Source organism: Rhipicephalus microplus, chromosome 6 (genome assembly GCF_043290135.1).
Source record: "Rhipicephalus microplus isolate Deutch F79 chromosome 6, USDA_Rmic, whole genome shotgun sequence".
Lineage (NCBI taxonomy): Eukaryota > Metazoa > Arthropoda > Arachnida > Ixodida > Ixodidae > Rhipicephalus > Rhipicephalus microplus.
The window spans coordinates 174,493,872-174,520,723 of NC_134705.1; the positions used below are offsets into that span (position 1 = coordinate 174,493,872).

Genomic DNA, 26,852 nt, shown 5'->3' on the forward strand with positions numbered 1-26,852 from the left:
GTTATTACTTTATTATACGCGACTATTACATGCCTTTTTTATACAAAGTTTCGGTTTCGGTTTACTTTTAGGGGATTTTCAATTTGAAAGTTGTTTTTTACCAAGTCGGCAACACCATTTGCATAGTTTTCAGGTTTGCGCTCAAGTGGACAATAACGTCTTGACTTTCTAGAGCGCGCATTATTCGACAAAGCTCTGGAAACTGTTGGGAGCGGCTGCTGCTACGTGCAGTTTTCCGACCACTCCGTTCCATTGATTAGCACGTGTAGAAAAGTGGCCATCTGTGGATCGGCCATGAGCAAATGAGTTGTCATAGCAACACACAATGTTTGCACACAGCGTGCCAGTTCTATCGCACCGCAAGCGCGATGTCTTCGGACGACGACGAAACGTCCTGGGTTTTCGAGTCCCTGGTCGGCTACCTGCGCGGTCCCGCGTGGAACATTCCGATCATAACTTTCATCGAACAGAAATCGATCGGTAAGCGATTGATACACAATTTCCCGCTATATCCTCGCTTATCACGGGCGATGTTGGTATATACGATATGTCGCAAATGCCTTCACCTTCACGTAATTTGCAGTGTTCGAACCAGGATGCGACAACGAAGAATACCGAAAGATACACAACGAATACAAGAACCTGGTGAGATAAAAGTGACCTTCGTGGTAGTTAGCTTCCATGCCTCGCAGAAAAACGTCCGGGGTAAACGCGTATTCAAATGTTTCAGGTTGACTTTATGCTAGGAAGTCACATGGAAGACATGGGGATAACGCCTGAACAGTTTGAGAAAGTCTGCGGTAAACCAAATAGGGGCATAGCTGCCAAATTTCATCAGGTATGCATATTGTTCATGAGGTTAATTTGTTGTGTGCTTAGCAGCGATAGCACCACGTAGCTATGCATGCATGTATTCATTATATGTATGTATGTATGTACACTCGAACCTCATTTTAAGTCACACCTCCCACGAAAATACTTTGGTACATCTGAAAATTTGTTATATACATATATTTGCTGCACTGTATCTATGACAGAGCTATTCTTCATATACTTCGTTATAACCAATAATTCGTTATATCGGGGTTCGTTATATTGAGGTATGAGTAATGTGTGTGTGTGTGTGTGTATGTGGCAAGACACGTAACAGGGTACATTTTACTTTTTAGGGTCTCTTTGAGCAGGTCTGGGCAGCAGATGATTATGAAATATTCAAGCGTATGATGACTCAGAAGAACATTGATCTTCAGCTTCAGGCACTAGAGATCATGGCTCAGCGATATGGTCTCCTGCCAGACTCATTCCAGGGTGAACCACAGGGTGTGACCGAAGACGCTGAGAAGGCTGATGAGAAGAACAGCAAAGATGACGAGGAGGCTCTCATGGCTCACGTCATGAAGTATGACTTGACTGTTTTACAGCAAAAGCTGTTTTGAGATCGTAACGAAGGTCGCATGCGGAGCTGTAGTTGCCCGCTGCCGCTGGTATCCCTAACCACTATTGCACAAAATAAGAAAAAATAAAAACGTTAAGGACACAGTGGGATTTGAACCCGGGTCCCCTGCATGCCAGAGCCTGGCATGCAGGGCAACTCTATTAAAAACTTGCCTTAGGCAGGCTTGATGTCGGGAAAGAAATTGTGTCAGTATGAGTAATAAAGCATTTTGTAACAGCAAAGGAACAACCAGGCATCACACAATGCAAGTTGCGTAATAAGCGGTTCGCTAAATGCTCCAACCCATTGAAAAAGCTTGTTCTTGATCACCTATTAACTGTGGCACATACCCACTTCAGGCATAATTCTACATCATCGTGAGCCACTGCATAGGAAATTTTCACAAAACCACTTGCAAGTGTGTAGCAGGTACCATACTTCTCTGAATAAGAGAATAGCATAGCCAATGTCGACCTACTGCACAAAAATTAAAATTATTTATGGTGTAGCAGGTACCCCACAAGTGCGCTTGTAGCAGTTACCCAACGAGTGTTTAGAAAAGGCTCTGAAAGGCCGCTCTTCCAAGCTTTTGCTGTGCTACGCGTTCCGTGCAGGCCTGGCGGTTTTTTTATCTGTTAATTGAAACTGCTATTTCTAGCCATTGCATATATCTCGCTAAGCTTTGTAAAAATGTCGACTGGACCGAGTTATGCTTGAGTGGCAAGCAGCTTGTACCAGGGACTCTGTACAAGTGCTCTTGCTGGATGACCACTTGACGACGACACTAAGTACTTCTCTTATTATTTCACATGTCTGTATACATGTCAAAGATTTTGCAATGTAATAAGCCAAAAAGTTTGACATTTCTTTATGAACGACAAACACTGCATTCAAAACTTTGATGTGGCCAGCCGTGATCAGTGCTACATTTTGGTAATAAACGCTTACTTATGCTTTTTCTCACGCTCACATGCAACACATTTAATACAATGAACTAACAAATGTACACCTAACCAGAAAAAATGTTCATGAGGCAGGATTGAAAAACATTTTTTTGGGCCTGTATATAGACAATCCCACATATAAATTAAAGGTTCTATGTGTTCTACCTGGCAAGAACCAACAATTCAGCAGTAAAATGACTAAATTGCAACAAAATATTGCTTATTTGTGGCTCCGCAGTCTGAGAACTTTCACTGGTACCATAAATGATATCCCTAGTAGTGCTATCAGGTACCACTGTAAGTGCACTAAATTGCAGCACACTAGCAACTTTTCTTCAGTATTTCCAGTTTTGTTCCATGTCTATCTGGTTCTCTCATATCTATTTTGCACATTTTTTGTAACTTTCCTCTCCCATATATTATTTTCCAATAACTGCAGACAGGTCAGGCGCCTTCTAGGACGGGAAGTGACATGCTTACGATCCTTTTCTACTACTACTACAGATCAGGATCTTAAAGTAAGAACATGCCCATGCGGTGAGTATACAGTAGTGGTGTCATTTTGCAGGAAGTCACTGGAAGAAGAGGCAACAGCGAAGGAACAAGAGACGATGGAAGAGAAGCTCATTCAGGAAGCCATTCAGGCCACTCTTCTGGAAAAACAGCGCCTTGAAGCAGAAAGTAGCAAGGAGAAAGAACTCTTGGACAAGGTACAAACTGGTGCTGCACTAACACTCTAAAAGAATTTAATTATGAAAAGCCTATTGCATTGCTTAGTTAGGCTCTTAAATTGCATAGTCACCATCCAAATATTAAAAAGCTATTCTCTGTATACTTCACCAAGTTGACTCTAGATGATCGAACATGAAATTGAAGCAGAAGCACTGGAATGTTTTTTCCACATCAATACTAGTTCGCGGTGTCGCTCAAGCAGCTAGACCTTTCACATAATGCAATGTTTAAACTAGTAAATTTTTAACAGAAACTGTCATTGAAAAGATTGATCCTAGGGCCAGAAAGCCGACATGCTTACATCAGAAATCCTGTCGCTGCGATTTCTCTTGCAAGACCCCAATTCACGCTCACAACGGTACAGTTTCCAGCACCGTAAACAGAAACTAAGCTGCAACGTGTTAAACTCTGCAGGCTCTCAAGTTGTCCTTAGCGGAGTCGCCACAACCTCCCGCCGAGAATGAAGAAACTGTGCCCAAGGAAAAACCGAGCGGTGAAGCGGGATATGAGCAACAAAATACTGCCATGGAGGTACAAATTATTCTTAGACAACTACTAGTTAACGATAACCTGTGAATTTTTTTTCAGGGCACCTTTGATCGTAGTAGTTGCTTTTTCATTCTAGTTGGTTGCGATTGTTACAGCGTTAGTTTATATGCATTATCGACAATGTTATGCTGTTGTAGCTACTAACATGCATGTCTAACATATAACAATATTTTATAGATGATAAATGAAATAGGACAAAAGAAAAAAGCGATGAATAAAGAGAGAATGTGTATATTTATCACACAAAACGAGCAATATGTATGTCTTGAATCTAAATAAAAATAAAATGGGTTATTTGTATTTAGGACGCTGTAATTGCTGTTCTTGCAGTTCTAAGAATAATGACGGCACTCAATCTTTTTGACTAAAACTGTAACAAGTTCGTATAGTCTTTTAACAGTAATTAGGTCACTTTTCTGCTTTAGGTGACATTAACTGTGATGCTGTAACTTTTTTTGTTGGTACACGCTCAAGACTGGTACAAACTTTCACTAACATTCTTAGTGGCTCTTTTCATGTCAACTTTTTCACCAACTTTTGTTCAGGATGACGAACTGGCATGGCGGCACCGAGCGACTACGGAGGAAGTGAACCAGCGCCGAGAATACCTACGCAACCAGCGGGACAAGCTGGTGGCGCTGAAACGCGTGGAGCGCGAGAAGCAGCTCAACAGCTCGCTCGAGCGAGACGAGCCGCAGCGCCCTCGCTCTGCCAGGGCTGCCAGGGCCGCCCTCGGGGGCACCGTCACGCTCGAGGCGCCAAATGTGGCCGATCAGGGGAACCTTGCCTTCCGCAAATCGCTGGCTGCCCGCCTCAAAGCCGAAGTCATAGGTATGCACACCTGCATAGTCTCCCCATTTAGTACGGAGCACTTCAAGGGCTAGGCTGTCATATACTGTCATCACATGCTGTTGTAACTTGGCGTTATGTCGGCAAAGCCAGAACAGCATAGCCATCAGTAGCATATTGAGCGCGCACTTGCACCAAGAAGTCTTCTTTTTCTTTGAGTGCCTTGATGATGATAAGCGTGGTTCACTTTAGGGGCCTGAGCTGTCATTGCTTGACGTAATGCAGGCAAAACCACAGCACACAAGACGCGCAGCCTTGCGTGCCATGGAGTCGGTGTTTTCACGTGTGGGAGAGCAAAGTCATTTTCAACCCTTTGAGACGCAATGTACACCACTCGTTCTTGCTATTTGCATCAAATAGAGGCTAGAAAATAAAAAGACATATCGTACATTGGATGAGTTGAACCTCCTACATCATCAATTTGTCTTCGTTTAACCTCATTGTGCAGTGTACTGATACATATGATCCCTTTTCCGAGAGTACTACCACGCTCGATGAGTCGTGCTGCTTCCTGTGCGAGCAATGCGAAAATAACATTTTTTTTCTTTTGCTCAAAATGGACGAAACCAAAAATGAATCTGCATTATATTCCTAGCCTGCTACTTTCATTATATTTGTGCAAAAAGTAAGCATCTATGATTTTATGGTGTAGAGATATTTAATTACTTCATCAGGATGAGTTGCTAATAACTCTCCTAAATTCAAGAATGATCTCATTATTATTGTTGGAATAGAATATTGAGTGCCTCTAAGTAACGTTGTTGCAATGTGACACATTTACAGACAGTTCTTCGTAGGTGGCATCTGAAAGGGTTAATTTAGACAAACACTGCAGGAGGGACATTCGCATCAGCTGTCGTGTTTTGTTCGTTTTCAAGCATTGCCATTTCACAGTGGCAAGTGCCGTTTACTAAGAATTTGACAAATCTCCATTGTTGTTAGTATGTAAAGGACTTGCCATTCATTTTTTTTTTTTTTTCAGATTCATAGAGGCCTTGTCCTGCCTTTGCCTGTGGCAACTCCAAATCTCTCAAGTACTGCTTGCGATGAAGCTTACGACATTACTGCAAGTGGCTTGCAAATTTTCTTGCGACAAAGAGCTTTTAATCAGAATTACCATCATTTTGCAGAGCGCAAGCAAGCAGCCTTCCTAGAAGATTGTATTGAACATCGATGAGCAATTGCGTTGCTTACTGTTAAATGCGTATCCCCAGAAAAAGGCATAATAAACATGCATTGTTTGTTGTTCCAACATCCAAAGCACTTCGGATTTTTATTGTATGGCGTTAAAACATACTGCAAGATCTGTACGATGCAAACGTCAAGAGGCAGTTAAACTGGTGTCCAACCTGAAATAAAGCTCTAAGAAAATTAAATACAAGATCACTTTTGCAGTATATGCACAGTTGCATATAAATCTTGCTTACTGTATAAAATACTGTACTATATAAAAGCTTGCTTACTGATCACAGTCAACAACTAATCGTCAGATTTTACTATAGTACGTGTTTGTGATAAACGGTGTTGAAGAGGCCAACGAAGCCATGTTTTTTCAACGCAAAAGCATTTTTTTGGCTAGGTTGGCAAAAATGCACAGCTGACTGGCATCCACGAAAACCATGACCAGAAAGCATGCAACTTCTTCTAGAAGAACTGATGCCAATGTACCCATGTGTGCATGCACCACTGTGCTGCTGCAACATATGAGAGGGGAATCCCCACAGCAGAATGGAAGTCGAGACTCGTAGGGGAGAAGCCATGCACATAGGAATTGTTTGCACACTTTGTGTGCAACGCTTTTGTCATCTCATCTCATAGCACACTGAAGACTTTTTAAAAATTATTCGACACTTTGCAGTTTCTGTAACACAAATCGTTGTTACGATACTTTATAAAAATGTTATAAATCATTGTTATGATAGTGTGCCTACATTTAGACTTACAGTTGCCTGAAATGCTTAGCTTAGGACTCGACACTTATCTAGTGCGATATGACGATTATAATTGCAGAATTGCTGCACCTGCAGCACAGAATGCCCTTTGCCCCAGGCAAGGTTTGCCAATAGAGTGACACACTATGGGCTTTAGATGCACAGCTGAAACAACTGGTTTTTATTATAATAAAAAGAAAATCAACACCAAAGAAGGAATATACTCTACAGAGACATGACTTCTCTGTCCGACTCAGCATGGCAGGAAGTGGCGTCTTTATGGGCTTGGGGGAAAAAAATGAAGAGGGAGGGGCACGAGGAAAAAAAAAAAAAACCAATGTCATGTTGGTCAGTGAATTGCCAGCCGCAGCAGTCACTTGGCAGTCAAATCTGTCGCAAATAAAAAAAGCAAAAGAAAACCTTGTTTTGCACTGGCAATGCGAGAACTATGGCCCTTTGCGCACACACCACTGAGATGAGGCTTTTTCTTTCTTCTTCCACACCTTGTAGTTCTCACTTCCTTTTTTTTTTTTTGGATCCCTTGTTTTCCTCCACGAAGACGAAGACGCACATGCTTCGGTTCTTTGACACACGTGACCAGCCCGCGAGGAGGTTAGAAGCTCGGCTTTTGCCATCTCTGCACAACTTGTTCATTCTTCTTGCAAACCACTTGTTTCCTGAACATTCTCTTTGCTTTGGGAGAAAGGGGGGAGGGGAGGGAGATTGTAGCTGGTCTTTTGGGCAAAGACAGAACATTTTATTCTTCCCCTCGAAAGCAAATCAAAGCCACAGAATCAATTTCCATATTCCCCATCCCGATTTGGGATGGAAATCAACAAAACAAAAAAACGCAAGCAGGCTTGCTTGCTATAATTTTTTTTAAAGTTTTTCTTGTTTTGGAGAAAGGAAATGCATTCTAGACATACAACTAGGCACGGTGAGGCACCCATGAATAGATAAATGTATGAGAAACAAGGGGAGGGGGAGAGACAGTCTACGCAAAATGAACTACGAGGAGAAGGCGAGATGAGGATGAACTAATTTAACGAAGCTCGGCAGAGGCTATGAAAAAACAAAAACACTAAGGAAAGGTACCGCTACTGCACAAGGTTGCAAACGTTGCAAAATTGAAGCACACGGCGACGCTAGATGACGAGTTGCCCGGGAACGAAATCCCGGACGGAGGCAAGAGATACAACCGAGAGACTCGCGCGATACAGCATGGTGTGAAAAATGATGAATCACCAGTGACTTCCCAGAGCGTGGGCTTCACGCCGCAGTGTCCTTCATGAGAACTCAAGAAAAAAAAGTTCATTGCTACAAACATTCATTTCACCACTTTGTTCCAGGCTGCCAGCGCATACTACGGTCGTTGCATTTTTTTTTTTACAATTTCCCAAGCTTAAAGGTTCAGTTGATGTTTTTTGATACACACCCTTTATATATATTTATAATATATATATAAATTTGTGTATGTATACACACATATATATATGTATGCATGTACGGTGCTTATGTGTACACATATATATCACTATTGTTTATGTATAACTATGTACAGAGAAGGTAGAATGCAGATGGCAGGTGCTGGGTAATGGTCTCGAGAAAGAACAACGACGGTGATGCGAACGTCTCGGAGGCGAAACGAATTAAGGGGGGGGGGGGGGGACAAAACAAAACAAACAAGATGGAGAGAAAAGGGGGGGGGAGACAGGAGAAGAGATCTTCAAACGCAGAGGCAGCAGCACAATGCCGCAACATAAGATAGTGGCACTACTATTTGTCCTTCACACGCTTCTCCTCCCCTTGAAGCACATCTTCCACTGTGCGAGGTCTATAGAAATAGAAAGATGTCGCTGCATGGACACTGAACGAAGGGAGGGAGGGGAAAAACAACTGGATGTCGTGCGTCGCCAAACTGTCACTTTTGTGGTTGTCACGACTGGCATGTCAGCCGCTAAAGCAGCGTCTCGCGGCTGCGCTGTTTCTTGCGTCCGCCCAGGGCAGCAAGCATTGATGACGGGGGGCAAGGCCTGCGGCCTCATCATTGTTACTCCCCAAGCGATGAAGACGATGGCGACATTCGCTGTGTCGAAAGGTGATCGTGCTACCGCTTAGCAGGATGGGGGGGGGCGCTTCGTGGTGAAGGGATGGATGGACGAGAAGATGCATGCATGCGTGCACCGCTGTCTGGGGGCGGGTCACCATCGGTGGGCGCTAAGATGACAGCCGTGCTCGCTTGGGTGAAGGAAGACCGCCCGTGGTCAAGCTGTCGTCGTCCTCCTCTTCTTCTTCCTCGTCGGAGTCTTCGTCGGGGTAGTCGACGAGGCCACCCTGCGAGAACACCCGAGAGATCTATAGTTTCTATACTATTTACCTAAGACACTGCTAGCTGTAGCACTTTCATGCAACAGCTTCACTTTTGAGAGTAGAACGCCATAGCATAACGGTGCACCAATCAAATCTCCCTTCTCAATAGCTAACCTGGTTTCACTTTTCAATCGAAACCTCACCTGCGAGGATAACATTGGCCATTTCAAGCTATCCTAGAAAGACTAGCAAAAGTACAGTTGCAAGTGCACCTCTATATGTCTGTTAGACGGAACATTCAGCAGCATTGTTGATTTCGTTGCTGCTGCTGCTGCTAATTAATTAGGCCCAAGTGCTTCATAATGGGTGGGCCTTTAAACCACACACACATTGCGCAAAACCACAAGGTGTGACGCTTAGTGTGATGCTATGCAATACTACGAGTCAATCAGGCATGACTTTACAGGGTTCCTTTCCGAATCAGTTTCAACCACTAGCATGGGGAAAACACCTGTTTTCTGTTCAGAAGGACCAGGTTTGATTCGACTCAGACCCACGATTTTTAGTTTGCATCCATCGCAATTTTTCACCACCAGCCGACGCCGCCGATATCAACGCTGGTATTTCTGCAAAACAACCTCTTTCACACTATCATTTGATAGTTGTCAGTAGCGCTCATCTCGCATTCTTGCCTTGTGTGTGCTCAGGTGTTACTTCAAGCGCACAAACATGAGATGGGAACACACGCGCCTCAACACTTGGTGGCGACAGAGAGCAATGTGCAAAAAAAAAAAAAAAAAAAAAAACTTTACAAACAAGACCTCTCATGCACAGTGATTCAAGTGAAAGACGGGAACAGATATGGACTGACCTTTCGCTGCTGTAGGGGTCCCGTGGGAGATTTGACCTCCACCACCGTAGTGGGGCTCAGAGGTCCTGCTGGATTAGAGGGGCTCCGCCGTCCAGCGCTGTTGTTCAGAACGGGCGACCCCGACCGGTTCAAGGTGCGCACATTCTCTTTGCCCTCTCTCTCTTGTGCTGCACACAAAAAGAAGAGGCATGCTCTGTTTTCTGTTCCCCTTGCATATAGACACCACAAGGTATCCCAGTAAAAAAAAAAAAAAGGAAAAAAAGTGAACCATATTACCGCTACGGAAAACAAGCCTTGCAGTTTACACACACCCTAGAAATTTCTAGCAAAAAAGAGAGAGAGAGAGGCTAAAGCAATGATTGTGATAGCAACTAGAGGGAGAAGGAAATAAGTGTGCATCCGGGCTCGTTTTTCCTTGTTAGGCACAATATAAATGAGTTGTAACACACAATCATGTTGACAAAGGTATAGGAGGCGTTGTTGCAAGTACTAATTGTAATGTAAATGCGAGGAAAAAAAAAAAAACGGACGAAAAGATGACCGAACCTGCGACCTTCTAGCACGAAGGTCGCCGGTTGGGTCCCCAGGGCAAGTTATCTTTTCGTTCAATTTTCTGTCTTCACATTTACATCACAAAGTAAGGTCGCAGGTTCGGCCCCTGCCCACGGCAAGTAATCGTTTCATCCACTTTTTTTTCTTCACGCTTATATTACAATTAATTCTAATAACGTCCTCTATACAATCCTCGACATGATGGCCTGTTGGAACTCATTATTATTGCCACTAGAGGGATGTCACGTAAAGAACAGCAAACAGCTTGAAACTAGCAGCTGGCTGCTTAAGCACAAAGGATGCATGAAAAGAACATACACAGGACGAGCACGAACTAAAATTTGTGCCAGCTCTACACTAGCGTCACGCTGCTCAACTCAAAGATAAAGAACGACACACAAAAAGAATGCCAATGTACAGGACAAATGAATACTAGCAGTTGTCACAGTTATCACTTCTTTGTTCCACAAAGCAATATGTTGGACAAGTTGGTTTCTAGCTTCCATAACTAAAGAGTGAGATAACACCGCACAGAAGAAGGCACATAAGACACTTCAGTGTGGTGCCATCTTATGCTGTAATTCTTTGTGCGTGAGCGGGAGCCAGCAGCATGTATCGACTATGCACAACCAAGTAGCCCCTACTGTGGCTCTTCTAGCTAGCAACTCTCTCCCTATTCAAATACAGTAAAATCTCGTTAATTCAACCCATGTTCATTTGGAACTTTGGGTAATTTGGCCACGACATCTGGTCCCGTCCAAAATGTATTATTCTACAACTGAAAACTCTCATTAATTCGAACTTCGGCCGCGCTTTGGTTAATTAACGCCCGACCGCGGTCGAGTCACGACGAGGAAGCAGCAGCGGATTCTGCTGGCCAAATTCACGGCGCACCTAAACAACTTTGGCATCGGATTGCGGCCTCTGAGATTCAAAATTTCGTCCATGGGTAGTACATCTCAGAGGCACCCTCTTCCCCCCAAACCACATGATGGTTTAAACAACCAAGATAGAAGGCAGTGGATCGCTACTGTCATCAGCAACGGGCAACCTACGGATTCACCTTTACTTTTTTCTTGTGCGTCGAACACGTTTGCGTGGCGGTTGCGTTGAATTGCTCACCTCTAGTGCACTTTAAATCATTTATATGTACGTGATCAGTGCCATCTGCAGTCTTACTGTTTGCTGTTTTTTGAAAGTTCGCCGGTTTTTATTTCATTTTTATCACCGTGCGTTTTTTTGTGTGTGTTTGTGTTGTCGACTTCGTGCGCACGCGCATGACCACCGCGCAAGTGACACCGTGATGGCTTCCCCTTCGTCTCCTGCGGCCCCAATCGCCCCAACTCCCGCAGCGAAGAGGGCAAAGTACGAAGCAAAGGAGAAAATATTGAAGGCGTTGCAAGCGGGAGCATCTCGAAAAGAAGTGATGGAAAAGTTCAATATGAAGAAAAGCACGCTGAACACTTACGTGAAGAACGAAGAGCAAATTATGCAAGGGTATGACGGGGACATGTTTGGAGACCAAAAGAAGAGGCTTCAAACGGCAGCGCATCCCGAGCTAGAAGAAGCGCTGTTGCGCGGGATTGTGATTTCGCGCCATGCGCGTTTGCCCTTGAGCGGCCCCCTTATCTGCGCAGAAGCAGAGAAAATGGCGGTGACCGTGAACATTGACTCCTTCAATGTGTCGGAAGGCTGGTTCGACTGCTTCAAGAAGCGACACAAGCTGGTGTTCTGCAACGTGTGTGGTGAAGAGGTGCGGTTGACGAGAAAGTGTTGTGCAGGACTGGTGGTATAGACTATCCGCACGCCTTTCTACATACGAGCCGTGCCTGACAAGACAATCGGGTTTAAGGAGGACCCGTGCATCGGTGGAAAACGAAGTAAAGAGCGCATGACAGTTCTTCTGGCTGCTAACATGATCGGCACAGAGCGGCTTTTGCTGCTGATGATCGGGAAGGCTGCGAAGCCAAGATGTTTTAAGAATATTAAGAAGCTGCCTGTCGACTACTGGTTCGATAAAAAGGCTTGGATGACTGCCGAACTCTTTCAAGCCTGGCTGTGTCAGCTCGACCGCCGCTTTGTGGCCAAGGCTCGGAAGGTGTTCGTGCTAGGCAACTGTAGTGCAAACACGAAGGTGTCCGGGCTCGAGAACATTGAATCGCTATTCCTGCCTCCGGACACAACGAATTCCCTGCAGCCGATGGACCAGGGAATCATGCAGTTTGTGAAAAGCCGCTATCGACGGCAAGTACTCAAGCGGATGTTGCTCTGCATGGAGTCAGGCAAGCAGTACGAAGTAAGCCTGCTAAGCGCAACCCACATGCTGACATACATATGGAACAACACACCGCTTGCAGGAGTCGCAAACTGCTTTAGGCATAGCGGCTTCGTGCTCGACGCTGCTGATCCGGGGGTGGTGGCTGATGAGGAAACCGGCAAAGAGCAAGACGTCCGCTATGTGAGCATCATGCCAGCTCATGTGCCCGTGGGCGATTACTTCGCAATTGACAGCGATGTTGACCGACAGGGATATCGTCGCCGAAGTCTCAGGACAGCGAAGGGGAATCGGTTGACGAGGACATAAGTAATGCTGACGAGCATCCACGCCACACTATGACAGAGGCTGTGCATGCGTTGGCTGTTTTGGGGGACATATGCATGCTTTCCTCGGACAGTGTGTGTGGACTAAGCCACCTGCAGGAACTTCGCAAAATTGTGACTTCGTCGCACATCGAGTCCGTGAAGCAAACCGCGATCACAGACTTTAAGAAATAAAGGTCTGGTGGTGTAGGAGACATTCTTCAAGTGTTTTGTTCGTACTCGCGATAATTCGTACCCTCGGTTAATTTGGACATTCTCTCCGGTCTTGGGAAGTCCGAATTTAACGGGGTTTTACTGTACAGCAGCTGCAGCGAGCAATGTCATCTATAGCTTCAATGCAAGCTTTGTGGTGAAAGCACAGTACACACAAACTTGCCCTTTCACAAGATAAGCGCACGAGCACCATTTACCATCAGCAATAAATAGTTTACATAAATAGCTCGCTTTAGTGTGCTGAAGAACGTAAGCGTCCTAATGAAGCTGTGTAACGTGGCGTGCTGCAGAGAGAGGTCGCAGGTCACAATTCTCGGTCATGCGTTAAGGAAAATACAGTAGAACTCCGCTGATACGTTTTTCACGGGACCGGGGAAAAAAAAAAAAAAAAAAAAAACACCGTAGAAGCCACAAACGCAAGAGCCGAGAAACGCGAAAAATTGAGAAATAAGAGTAGTGGTGAACTGCACATAGTTTTATTTTAATTCTTTCGCTTGAAAAAATCATGCAGCGTTGCCTGGCGCATCTTCTCGCGCACGACAAGCACAAGGCATTTTTCAAGCACCTGTAGTGCCATGTGGCTCTCGCCATGGTCACTGGTGCGCACATATCTTCGGAATAAATCCAGTGCCTCTATGGCCGATGAGGACGTTCGCTCCGGTATCCGCTCCACCTCCTCTTCAACTTCCTCGTCACTGGCGCACGGATCGGCGCACTCAGCCACGATGTCGTCGACGGATAACATCACGGAGGTGACAACGGCGTCGTCAACAGAAGCGTAGTCACTGTACGCGATTCCACTGGCACCAACAGTCTCCATGGCAGTGTTCAGTTCATCGCAGTCTGCGACGAACTGTAAAGGCACTATGCTGGAAGTGTAAAGGCACTATGCTGCACGCTCGTATAACCTGCGCAACGACCGACACGAAACAAAGGCAATGCGAGAAGACCGCAGCAAGCACGGGTAGCACGGGCACACATGGGCGATAGTGATGGCGATCGGGCTATACCCTTTGAATCGGGCCGCCTGTGCAAGTTCGCGTGCTGACATCGGGCCACGAAAAAACTAGAGTGACGGCAATGCTCTGTTGCACGTCAGATGGTCACAAGCTTCCCCCGTACCTGATATTTAAGCGAAAGACGCTTCCGAAAGGAGTCGTTTCCCGAGTGGTGTGATCGTGCAGGCCAACGAGAAAGGTTGGATGACGACGGACCTGGTCTCCCATTGGATCCATCACGTCTGGGGGAAGCGGCCTGGCGCCGATTTGGGCCTGCGAGCAATGCTCGTGCTCGACGCGTTCAGGTGCTATCTCGACCAGCAGATCAAGGACAAGCTCGCTGCGTGCAATACGGACCTCGTAGTAATACCTGGCGGCATGAGGTCACAACTTCAACCGCTAGATGTCTGCCTGAACCACAGAGAAGGTCGTGGCCTGAACAAGTTGGTGTAAGACGAAATTCGGGAGCTTTACACCGACTGGCTGATCAATGGACGACATGATATCACGCCAGGCAACAGGATGAAGCGTGCCTCTCTGCAAGACTTCGCTGCGTGGGTGAAGGACGCGTGATGTGCAATACCATCAGCCATGGTCATCAAGGCATTCAAGAAATGTGGCGTCTCGAATGCCATGGATGGTCCCGAGGATGAGATGCTTTGGGCCGTTGACAGCGATAAGGAGTTGTCCGACAGTGACGAGGACGCGACTCGTAACGCCGCCGTAGTGGTCACAGTTATAGCCGCACGGCCGGCTGTTTTACTTTGTGTTTTATCTTTTGAACTTCAGTGCATCAAAACCTTTGTTCTCAATGCCCGAAGGTTGACTCCTATGGACTTTTTTTGTTTTTCTTTCCTCTTCTGTCGCGGAAAACGGGGGCAAGTTACAATTGATGTCTTTTTTTTTCCCCGTCATGGAAACTGGGTGCGCGTTACAATCGAGGGCGTGGTAGAATCGAGTAAATACGGTATGTGTTTTTCTGCTGTTTTGCTTGCACTAAAAACACTCACAATGTAGCAACTAGCTTTTTGCAAGATTCTTTGGGCTGATTTATTTTTATATTTCTGACTTGACAACAAACAAAAAATTTACCTTTCTTGTCGAGAATCTTTCCCAGCTGGTCGAACTCAGCATCCAGGCGACGGCTGAAACTGTCGGCCGGTGCCACTGCTCCAGGGGGCCCTTCCAGCTCTTCTTCTTCTTCCTCCTCTTCGTTGAACCACATCTCCTCGTCCTCTTCAAGCTGCCGTGGGTCGCGCCGGAACCGGGCTGCCGCCCCGAGGGCGCCCGCTCCCACCACAGCTGGACTCAGGGCCGCTCCGGGCATGCCCCCGCCACCACCGCCCGCTCCACGGAGGATGCTGCCTTCCAGGGAAGGCCCCCGTTCACGAAGCCTTTCTTGATGCTGTTCATAGCGGAGCCGCAGAGACTTGAAAGTCTGAACGTAGTCCACCTTGTCGAGGACTTTGCCGTAACGTTCTACCACGTGTAGGCACAGGGACTTCACGTCGTCCTGCACGACAATGATGAGCGGGCAACTGAAGCTAGCTTATGCTTTTTGTTCACGGAATACCACACCCAAGCTACATGCAGTCTTGTCATTATCATCGCGATAACTTCTCAACATAGTGAGAACTCAACACACACTGCATCAATGCACGGTTTCATCTTTCTGCGATGTGCCATGCTCGGTTACGACCTAAAAAAAAAAAGGTCAGCTCTTCCCACAGCATATGCTTTCCCTCCCCCAGAGAAATCGCATAAGTGCTTCATCCAATAGGTCCCGAGTCATGTTTGCAAAGTCTCCCTGTCCTTGAATAATTGAGTATAAGAACAGCACACCAGACAAGGACTAACAAACATAGCACACCCAGAGCTGACTTTCAAGAAGGATTTTAATAGCTGTTAAATCCAGCTATTAAATCTTTGTCGAAAGAGCGATGCGAGTGTTATTTTTAATCACTCTTAGTCCGAGCTGTTCTTATGTTCAATTATGTCGCACCAACTTGCCCAAGTTTTCACGGTTCATAACTGCCACTGTGTTTCAGATAAATGACTCTCACATAGACACATTTTTGTGTCCTTGCTTTTAAGCAGCAAACTGGAACGGTCTGATAAATTTCGCCGTGAAAACTTGCATCCTGGCTGAGCTAAACATAATGCTTTAAGTAAAAATGACGAGCCTTGCATAAGCCCACTTTAACAGAGAAAAAGTACTTACAGCTGTACAGTGAAAACTCGGTAGAACGAACCCCACATTAACAAACTTTTCAGATTAACGAACTTATAAAACAATCTCGCCCCAACTGCTAATAGTTTCAATGTAAAATTATTTCACTACTACGTACTTCAGAATACCGAACTTTTCAGAATAACGAGCATTAATTTAGTTGTGCATTATATTAACAACGCCTCAGTACTACGAACTTATGTTCTGAAATTCATCGCGACCACCAGACCGGTACGCAAGCACATGACACAGCGAACGGACGCCTTGCTTCTCGGAAGACGCGCAACGAAGTGGAGGAAAAAAAAAACCGAAAGCGTGTCTTTCTTTTTTTTTTATGTTGAAACGCCGACGCTGCAGGCATGGCCACTGGATGAGAAAGACCATGCCGCAGGTTTACAAGTGGGCACAGGGGCGAGGGCTACAAGGGAGGGCAAGGTCAGCGAGACAGAGTGGAAGTTGCGGAGCAGGAAGCATGGGCACGGAAAACCTAAGACAGCGAGAGAGCAGAAAATGAAACACGAGAAATCCTTTTTTAGCCCCCCCCCCCCCCCTTTTTTTTTCTTTGAAAGAGGTGATGACAGCTGTGACGCTTCGGGTTTTTTCTTTGGAGGCCTTGTTTTTTCAGTCGTGTTCATCTCTTTTCGGTGATTACTTATCGCGTCCGCAAAGCAAGTCAGCGTTCGTGCTGCGGTGATACTACAAATGAGTTCATCTTTGCTTGCGACAAAGAATCGGAAGCAGTTTTCGCTAAGCAAGAAAATGAATATTTTTTGGCAACTGGAAGGCAAAAAGCAGGTTGTTGTGACCAAAGAACCGAATCGCACCACAGGAATGTGGATGAGCTGGAGCACTTCGCGCTGCAAAGTTTGTGCTGCTCGTGTTAAAAAAAAAAAAAAGACTTGTTCGAAGCAAACAAGCATTTTTTTGGCGTTTACTTGTGCATTTGTTTTTCTTCTCGTTAAAACTGAGTTCAAGGACCCACAGCTGTAAAGGCAAGTCGTTTTGGTCAGTGAAAAATAAGTATTTATAGTTAATTTTCGAGCTTTCACTATAATGACCTTTCATAACAACGAACAAATTTCCGTGGTCCCCTGAAGTTCGTTATACCTAGATTTCACTGTAATGGGAACCAGCTAGCACGGCCGTTTCTCACAGGTAAAAAAGGGGCAAGCGCGCCGCACATTCTGTGGGCAATGCTGCTATTTTTTCTTAGGTTGTAACCAAGAATAGTTCAATGCAGGATGTGCCAGAACACTTCCCCATCTACACTCACCACTCGGATGAACTCGAACAGCTCGAGCACGGCCGAGTCCAGGAGGTTGTAGCGACCATTGTTTTGCCGGAAGGCGTCAACCACAGGCCCGAAGAGGTTCCCGTTGATGATGTAACGGTTGTAGAACTCGTCCTTCAGGCCCACAATGCGCCGCATGAAGCGCAGTGCGCACAGCACCAGGAACGTAAACCTGTGCAGGACAAGGACAGGGTCAGTTTAGCGCATGTTTGCAGCACTTTGTGGGCGTGCTATCCCCTTCTGTAAGCGATTCGCCTGTACTAAGCGGCAGTCAGTGTGGGCTACGAAAAGAGTAAGTTTGAATGTGTCGTAAGATCGCGGCCTATGCTCTCTTGAATTTTCCACTGAGCGAAGGGTAGACATGCATTCCATTTTTAAAGATACTTATGACATCAGTGCCTCACCATGGAAAACCGGGTCCGAGGGATCAGTCTTCTGGTTTGTTAAGACCTTGAGCTACGTAGAGCGTTTAGTGAGCGAGTTGGCAACACAGCACCCCAAGGAAGACGGCTTCATGGCAATACGCAGAAATCTTATTCTGCTTTTCTGGTGGTGTCACACCCATCCCCTGGAGGGGAAGTCGCAAAACACTGCGGCTGGGTCTCCAATCTCGAATGCTTTTGGAGAGCCCAGTTGTTCCAGGCCACCCTGCAAAGCTCTGCCCTCCTACTAAAATGGTATACGGCAGCAAAGAAAGGTGAAAAATACGGATTGTTATTTCTTCTGCGGTGTATACAGTCGACTCCCATCAATACAAAGTTCACGAGAGCCGCAATAAACTTCGAATTAAACGAACTTCTACTTGAATAAAATCAACAAGAAATTGCACTGTTACTGTTTCGAACCTGACAGTTTTCAGAGAAAATAGTCCGTCACCTTCTCTTGCCACACCTGGCTGCAGCTAGCAAGTTTTCCAAGCACTACATGTCATAGTGCTTATTCAGCATTGTCTTCTTGGACAAAGCATAAAAACCACAGCGCAAGAGCAAGAACCGCCGCGAAATCAACAGTCCCCGGCGGCGGTTCGTTTCTATGTCGTTGTCCATTAGCCGAACCATCTGCACAATTTTTCAGTTCATTGGTGCATGACATGTATGGACGCTGCTGCCCATGGCAACGAATTTTCCAAAACGAAAGTCACTGAGCGGCCCCAAAACTACCATCGTGGAGTTCACCTGTATGGAAATTTGAGAGCGAGTAGACAACGCTGTACTTTCGTGCAATATGTTGCATGGCCGTGCCTTCCTGGTCAATCAAGACTTTCAACTTTCGTTGCCAGGTCAAGCATTCGGTAGGGGCCGGGAGTAGCCATTATCAGACGTTGCCCCCACAACACTCAAAATCAGCCATGGAAACACGTGCAGAATCAACTCTCAGTGCGTTGGTGGTCTAGTTGGTTTATTATGCTGAGCTTGAGCAGTGCAACTGTGCGTGAAGGAACAGAACCTTGACCAACCCAGGCAAGGTTCACAAAGCGCTGTGTGTGTGTTTGAGCGTTCTTTTCCACCATTGTCTAGTCACGCTGTTCTAAATTTAACCAGACTTCAACCCAAAAGCGACTGAAGCACTCGACACATCACAACGAAAAACCTAGTTAGCTGATGCGATCAATGCGATGCCCCCGCGTTCTGAACAAGAAGGCTGCTTCACGAACCGTGGCCCAGCGGGCAGTGGCAACAATAGCGTGGTTTGACAGCTGTCTTGGCACATGAAAAAAAAATCTCATTTGAGTGTAAACACACCACACATTCACGCACACATATATCCAAGCATCAAACACACACAGCGCTGTGCATGTTTGACGCGCCTGGGTGTGTGTGTGTGTGTGAATGTATGATGTGTTTGCACTCAAATTAGTTTTTTGAAATGTTCTACTAACTAGCCCAACAACAAGTTCTTGGGCACATGAAAAATTCCCCATTTTACTGAAAAACTATAGTAACCTTCAGGCTCTCGGCTGAAACATAACTTCTAGTTAACCAACCTTATGCACTTTTAACTTAAGGGGGGGACACGGGGATTATATCGCGAAAAAGAAAAATCGACGTTTGGTAATCACTCATTTCGGCATCTGCGGTGCCTATTCTATGCCGTACCAAACCGATTTGGCTGAAAACCATCCTGAAATGCCCTCCCAAAAAAAGTTTGTCAGCGCGATTGGCGAGAAAGAGGCTCAAAATCGCACAAAAACACCCGATGTTCACAAAGCAAGTGTTCACCACTCGCGCCACCGATCGCCGCCATCTTGGTATCCTTCGAAACGTCGACGCTTCGCCTTCCCGCTTTCACACAATCCAAACGTCACCGGCAAAGAAGAAACGCGCAAAAAGCAAAGAAAAGCACGTGGTTATACGAGCAATCCGAGGGCCGTTTTATGAAATAAAGCCTCCGATTGGCTGGCGCGCTGCAAGGAGGCTCCGCATTGGGTGCTGTGACAATAGAGGAGGAGCTGCAGCGGTCGTCTGCATCGAAAACCACGTTTCGTGCCTGCTTTTTGACACTTGTTGCATGCACGCCGTTATGGAATCTCGCTCGTTCAAAAAGAAGTTTTCGACAACTCATACATTTGGAAAACGAAAGCGAAAGCCTCCTACGACGAAAAAAAGACGGTGGTTAGCAGAAGCAGCAGAATATCCAACAACTGTTCTGGAATCAACGGGACACGTGAATGACATACCAAGTTGCCCTGCACCTCGTCACCCCCAAGAACCCAGTGGTGAATCTAACAGTCGCACTGTGACAACATCGATAACGCGTCGTCTGGTGATCGTCATGGAACACGGGCAACGAAGGAAGGATCCGATGCTTCCCCGAGTACAACGACCCTCAACGCGCAGGCGCTCGCGCTCGCTCGCATAGCCGACATGGAATCGCCGACTACCGTTCGGATGAAAGGTCGCCCGTTATCTACGAGCGATCTTCGTCCGTCAACAAGCTTCGACGTGAACGATGATTCACCAAGTGCGCTCGCTTCAAGTTGCTCAACGCCATCGACGGAGCGCCGAGATGAAATCACCGACAGCCGCTGGGATCAAAGGCCGCCGGCAAAGCCTGCAGAAGCGCGCCTCTTATCAGGGAGCGTTCCTCGCGCGTCGACGAGAACTTTGATTCATCGTGTGCCAGTGGTTCGAAAACCTACGTGTCGTCAAACGAATATCGCACCATTCAGACGCACTTGAAGACTCGCTACGTATCAGCGGGAGCGGTGGAGGTGCAAGCATCGAGCGTTCGCGACTATTCGCACGGTCCTCACCATGAGCTATGCCCCCTTGGTCCTACAAGCTAGTGTACACACAGAGTTGCAGAGGCACAAGGACATGCACAACCAGTCCACAAGTACAAGCTTTCCAGCAGAGTTGCCAAAGCGCTGTTGCCAGTGTATGAACGCCTTGCAGACACACAGCTGCTTGAGCGGTGTAAAGGAGGGAAAACAGAATGCAGCTGAGAGCTTGCATTCTGTGATTTGGTCTCTACTATTCAAGGCACAACATGCCTCCTTTTTTGCTGTAGAGACAGCGGTAAACGAGGCAGTAATGAAATATAATTCAGGATGCGTGTGTATGTAATCGGAAATGTGTGTTACATTGGGTGTGCATCCTGGTTCTATGGATGCCCCCCAGAGGGCTCAAGAAAAAGACTGCCTGCGTCTCAAAAAAGTGCGTAAAAGTGAAACCAAGGGACAGAGGTCTAAGAAGATGCCTCTTCACAGAGATGCCAAAGACGATAGTCCTGGGGCATTTTAATAATGGTGCAACATCTGCAAAACTTTAAAAGCCATTTTCTGTGATGTTTTTTTTGCCATCCACCTTGCTCGTGGAAAGCATTGCGCGACTATGGCCGGACCGATTTTCATTCTGTTTGTTTTATTGTAACTCGTAGACTGCCATAACTGAAGGCAGTCTTCAAATATTAGTTTAGGCTTGCATTCTTTTTCAAATTTCAGAATTACTGAAAGGCAGGACTTGATGAAGCACATGCATATGCAAATAATCTTCAGCAGAATATTGTTAGGGCATTAAAAAAAAAACAAAAAAACCTGGCACTGTCTTCGGCTACAAGCAATATGTACACATACATTAAAAGTTGTTCCAGCACTTAAGCAAGTTTCCTTGCTGTGCCAGACTCACCACGAGCGACAAATTCAATTTTTTATAAAATGAGAACTAGTAAAGATATCTTTGTGAAAATTTGCATTCATCTCTTTAATGTGATTTTTAGTGTGTATACCAAATTTCATGAACCTAGGCCAAGAAACAAAAAGTTACAAATGATCCCCACATCCCCCCTTAAAATTATTGAGCATCTTTTTTTTCCTAGAGGTGTGCATGCAAAATTGATAGGACCCCCCCACCCCCACCCACTAGTGGACTTCCAATTCTAATTACAAAATTCCAATTAAGCGACTTCAAATAATCGGGACCTGACCGTAGCTACAGGTGCAAATTATGTGCCACGTCAGGTTATATGCAAGAAAATACGATGTTATCTACAGAAATGTCATTTTCCCCTCAGCTATCAGCACAGGCAACAAACAACAAGCCAAGAGAGAGGATGGGGAACCCACTTGGAGCGCATGAGGACGAGCACCCTTCGAAGCAGGTCCTTGTGCAGTACGTAGTTCTTGATGTGGTACGAGTGGTGCTCCACGCAAAACGACAGCAGCTCTACTATCAGGCTCAGCAGCTGCGCCGTTTGGCTAGTCTCTGCGAGTAGGAGAAAGGAAGTCATCTGATGCCACAAGTGCAACCACAGTTGCATCCAACTTTTTCAGCTAAACTATGCAAGCTTTCGGAGCTCAGGAGAGAACGATCTGGGGGGGGGGGGGGGTGTTGGAATGTTTTTTTCCCCCAGCAGAGCACAAGAGAAAAGAAGCATCGGAGATCTCACATGGTACTCATACGGCAATGTAGTCAGCAAAAGTGAAGTGTCTAAGATCTGCGTACTCTACTTTAGAGCTGTTGTGTTGCTTATTTATAGGTTCTTCCATTCCATGCTTCCTGTGGTCTGGCTGCATTGCCTTTGTGTTTTCTGCGTTTGTAAGGGATCTATGTAATGCCCTGTGCCACGAATGGGAGTCTGTGCACTCAGTCCTTTCTTTCACTGATGTCCGGCCTTAGCTGTTGTCATCTCGACTTTCGGTGAAGCATCATTAATTACGATTTGCGTCACACACGGCACGAAAATTGACTGCACTAAGATATGAAAACAAAACACTGAACACTTGCAACACAGTGACAGAGGAGCAGTGAAATCTAAACAGAATGAGTCAACGGCCACTTGGAAAGGTCGAGAACGGAGTTGAAGAGATGCGTACCTTTGCTTGGCGCATCACCGGTGGTATTGGCAAGTACTGGAGCTATTAGCACATGCATACAGTGCTTGTAGAAGAAGTTCAGAAACTCAGACTTCTGGACAGGATGGGGCAAAATGGAGGAGAAAAGAAAGACATCACCATTTTTACAAGGAAAGCACTTCCGAGAGAATAGTGCCATTGAAACAGAGCGTTTGTAAGAGCAAACGGCACTTCCTCTACGGTGCTGCTGTTTTCAGTGCACAGCACTCACGGATTCAAATGTGACGTCAAATTTTTTAGTATGAACACTGGTGTAGGCAACTGCTCGAGATAACCAAATCATGTCATGACAAATCTTGTCTCTCTAAAAATAATGTTGGCTCTGTTCCAAGTATATGAGTCAAAATTGCGCTAATATGAAATGAACTGAGGGTTATAGGAATAAAAGTTGTGCACCTTACTTGGCCCTAAATTGCTCTGCTTCAACCCTTGAGTAGTGTACCTGCTGCACGCTTACAAAAAGCAAAACAAGCTTTAGTTCTCTGGTGCAACTTTAATGACAAAGTGTAGGCAAGAAGGGGCAGCTTACACATTTCAATGCTGTATCAGAAAACAAAAGAAGGATTAACACTTGTCCCCGCAGGGAACATTTTCAAGAAAGCACACCATGTACTGCAATATTCCCTTGCCCTTATTCTCAAAAAACTTTTGAAAATTACGTAGCCAACAGCAGGGATGCACAAAAAGAAATATGCTCCTTCGACAGCTACAAATTTCTACACACTACATTTGCAATTAAATATACAGTTTAACTCCTTTATAAGAAGTACACTGGGAAGCAATTTTTGTCTTATATAGAAGGTGTCAGCCAGGCACCCTAAATGCATTTTCTTATGAACCCCTACTTTAATAAGCACGTGGATGTCTCTTATACCCATGTTACATCAGTGTCTCTCGTAAAGGGGTTCAACTGTCTGATACTTCTACTCGTTCTTAAATTTAAGGATGCTCTGCTCAGCCATGTACAGGCTATTGCTAGTTTAAGTTAAGCAAAATTAGCGAAAATTGTTCCCATGCACTTGCAGGCATGCGGAGTTAATCATAGTATGAACAACATATTTGTGGTTTAATTAGTACAGTAACTAATGAGTCATCACCTTCATTGCTGAGCCACCTGCAACTAAGCTCTAAGGAATCAAAAAGTAGTACTATAGCCTTGCAGCAAGTTTTTTAGTGCCTAAATGGCAATTCTGCACATTGTAATAGCATGGTTTGTCAGGTTCAACTGGGCTAAGCAATCTTTGCTTTCCAGTAAAAAGCGTACGTAGGTCTATCATCGAATTCGTCGAACGAAACGGCTTATGAAGATGCGTAGAAGAACTCACAGTGTCGAGGGAAAGCATGTTCTCGGGGTCAAGCAATAACCGCAAGATGCCTGAAAGTTGCACCGCACCACCTAGGTCTGCAAGAATGTCGGGGAGGAAGAAAAAGAAAGCAACACAGCATGAGCCCTCCGCCTGAGCTGCTGCAATCAACACTATAAATGTAGGACAAGACGGTGACAGTGCCTCGAAGCTTCCGTGTCAGCAAGCAAGTAAAATAAAGAATTTACAGGGACTGCAAGGGATGACAGCATCTGCTTGGGTTTAGCTGAATTCTCATCAATGTGGCTGGACTGCATTACATACTAAGGCATGTAATAGCTGTTGCCACATTTAACCATTCTGTTCCTAGTGATTACAACTGGTATTACCAATTCTTCGAGGTTCGTCAGCAACCACTAGGTAGAAAAAAGAGGCAGTCCTTCTGCGATAGCTCATATTTGGCGTTTTTTTGCTGGTGTCCAAATCTACTGACTTTCTGTAAGAAATGACCGCAAAAACTGCTACTTTTTCAGTGTCGAGTTAGATTTGATGAGGTGATAAAAGAGAGAAGAGGGGAAGCCACCAGCTCACTCAAATTACTTAGAGAAATAATTACTTGGAAGGCGTTAGCGAGTGCATTTTTCCACACAAACAACTCGGACAACTGAATAGCAGAAAAAGAAACTTGACACCTTTGGGACACCAGCAATCTCGGAGTCATTATTTTCACTGCTTCATGAAAGCTATGGTACTCTACTGTATATTGCTAATACCAGCGTTGAATTTGTGATGCAAAAACTAAGTGTAAAGACTAAAGTTTAAAACATACAGATTTCAACTGATATTCTACGACAAAATCTGCTGCCATATTTCCAAGTGCCGGGGCAACACTGCATACACTGCCAACCTGGTGGGCTCAAGATGTCGTGTGTGAAATCACAGATGTGCTTGCACTGTTGCCCCAATTTGCTGGGCAGTATTTTTTTCGCCCTGCTGAGGCATAGCATTTATTTGAGTTAGGTATAGGAAATTTCGAACTTTGGTTACAGAATGATGCCTTGTACCATCGCATTATTTAGTATTAAATCAATGAATTACATTATAAACATTGTAATATGGTGATTTATTAAATTATTTTATCACTCGTGTGCTACTAGTTATTTTTGGTTCATAAGTGAGAGCAGAGATTTTTAAAAATATTTTTCAGACTACCAGGATCATGCGCATCTCGAACTGTAAAGACCAGTTGAATACATTAAACTTGGACCTGAATCGCAAAGTTACAGAGTTACAACAGCTGAAATACGAGAATATGACAAAAAATCACGTCACACTGAGGTATCTGCACCTACCGTATTTACTCGCGTAATGAACCCACCTTTTTTTTCAGAAAAGTTGATGCCAATTTAGGGGGAGGGTTCATTACGCGGAAAAAAAAAGTCATGAGAGTTATAACAGCGAAAATTTCAGGGTGACGACTTTGCTTGTTTTGACCTGTGAAATGTGCAACAAATTTTTTTTTCAGTTCGACGCTCTTTTTGTTTCATCCCGTAGTGAAAGTGCATGGATCGACGCAGAAGTGTCGTCCAGCCACTCGGTTCCAATTCTCCAGCGCATGCTGTCAGTAACCAGCCGTGTAGCTAGCGCACCGGCCGAACGTGCCCTGCGCAGCAGGTGTCCCAACTAAGTTCACAACGACAAACCCAACAATGAAAACACAGCGTCGGATGGCGGCACACAGACGTTGCGGATGCACACCGCGCCGTCGGTGCGGTTGTGCTTTGAGTAGGTCCAAGATGGGGAGCGCGCGGCGTGTTCCATGAAGCATCGCGAGCACCATTTTGGACGCGAGCAGCAAAAAGGTTTCTCCTGCATTCGACAGATGGCGCTTTGCTGTACAAGGCGTGACTTTCAATTTTTAATTGACGTCGTCCATGCTCGCAACTGTTTAGCATGATTGTATACTGTCTTTTGTTCTCATTGCATTGTTATTTTGTCATATAATGGCTTGATTTAACGTTGTTTCAATCATTAACAGTACTGGCTATCATACTGAAATAAAGTGAACAGATACATCTAAAAATTCCCCCCCCCCCCCCTTTTCGTGGATCAAGGTGGGGGTGGGTTCATTATGTGAGTAAATACAGTATATTGCAGCAATAAACCAAACAATGCACTGGCTTGATTTTCTTTTCCAGCAACCAACTGATTACTGTGAAATTAATGTACACAGTTTTATAAACAAATACTTCGGCAATTTGAAGTAATTTATTATCTTCTCTTTGGTACCCCTCGAAACAGATCATGAGGAGATTTTTGTACGCACCTGGGTCTGGATCACAGATCATCTGTTCAATGATGATGTTGATCAGTAGTTGATCCTGCATGAGAGACATACGATGAGAAAATCACGACAAGACACAGCTTTTGTATTGAACAACAGCACGCACACATCCCGGTATTTACAAATTTGTGGTAATGACAGTTTCAAGCATTTTGTGATATAGTAATATAATATTCCCTGAGGTTTTACATCCCCCAAACCACAATATGATCATGAGAGCTGCTACAGTTGAGAGGGTTCTGGAAATTTTGACCATCTGGTGACCCCCCAAACTTGAGAGTCATAGGCACTGAGGTGAAGTTGAGAGAGTGTTATACTTTTTACGCTACCTCAGTGCTCCATCAG

The 26,852-nt window shown here is 45.3% G+C and overlaps 2 protein-coding genes across 4 annotated transcripts in view; one reads left to right on the forward strand and one right to left on the reverse strand.

Annotated features, from left to right (window-relative positions):
• The first annotated feature begins 104 nt into the window (after positions 1–104).
• Positions 105–5,763, forward strand: LOC119168302 (cilia- and flagella-associated protein 36-like). Of its 2 annotated transcripts, XM_075867050.1 has the most exons (8): positions 110–480; positions 584–645; positions 731–838; positions 1,170–1,399; positions 2,948–3,089; positions 3,526–3,642; positions 4,206–4,491; positions 5,492–5,763. In XM_075867050.1, the coding sequence occupies exons 1-8, from the start codon at positions 303–305 to the stop codon at positions 5,497–5,499; spliced, it is 1,131 nt and encodes a 376-aa protein (XP_075723165.1). In that variant the 5' UTR covers positions 110–302; the 3' UTR covers positions 5,500–5,763. The 2 variants fall into 2 exon arrangements, with proteins under 2 accessions (XP_075723166.1, XP_075723165.1); XM_075867051.1 differs by lacking the exon at positions 731–838 and having other exon boundaries at positions 105–480.
• An 829-nt stretch (positions 5,764–6,592) lies between these two features.
• LOC119167116 (serine/threonine-protein phosphatase 4 regulatory subunit 3 flfl) overlaps positions 6,593–26,852 on the reverse strand; it is a 48,573-nt gene continuing 28,313 nt past the window's right edge. Inside the window, exons 11-18 of one of the 2 annotated variants that reach the window (XM_037418540.2) lie at positions 26,490–26,544; positions 24,185–24,261; positions 22,821–22,914; positions 22,071–22,209; positions 17,489–17,678; positions 15,078–15,498; positions 9,622–9,788; positions 6,593–8,774 (exon numbers count right to left, since the gene is read on the reverse strand). In XM_037418540.2, the coding sequence (XP_037274437.2) occupies positions 8,658–8,774; positions 9,622–9,788; positions 15,078–15,498; positions 17,489–17,678; positions 22,071–22,209; positions 22,821–22,914; positions 24,185–24,261; positions 26,490–26,544 (1,260 nt within the window). In that variant the 3' untranslated portion in view covers positions 6,593–8,657. The remainder of the gene's footprint in view (positions 8,775–9,621; positions 9,789–15,077; positions 15,499–17,488; positions 17,679–22,070; positions 22,210–22,820; positions 22,915–24,184; positions 24,262–26,489; positions 26,545–26,852) is intronic. The other variant, XM_037418541.2, reaches the window with a different exon arrangement.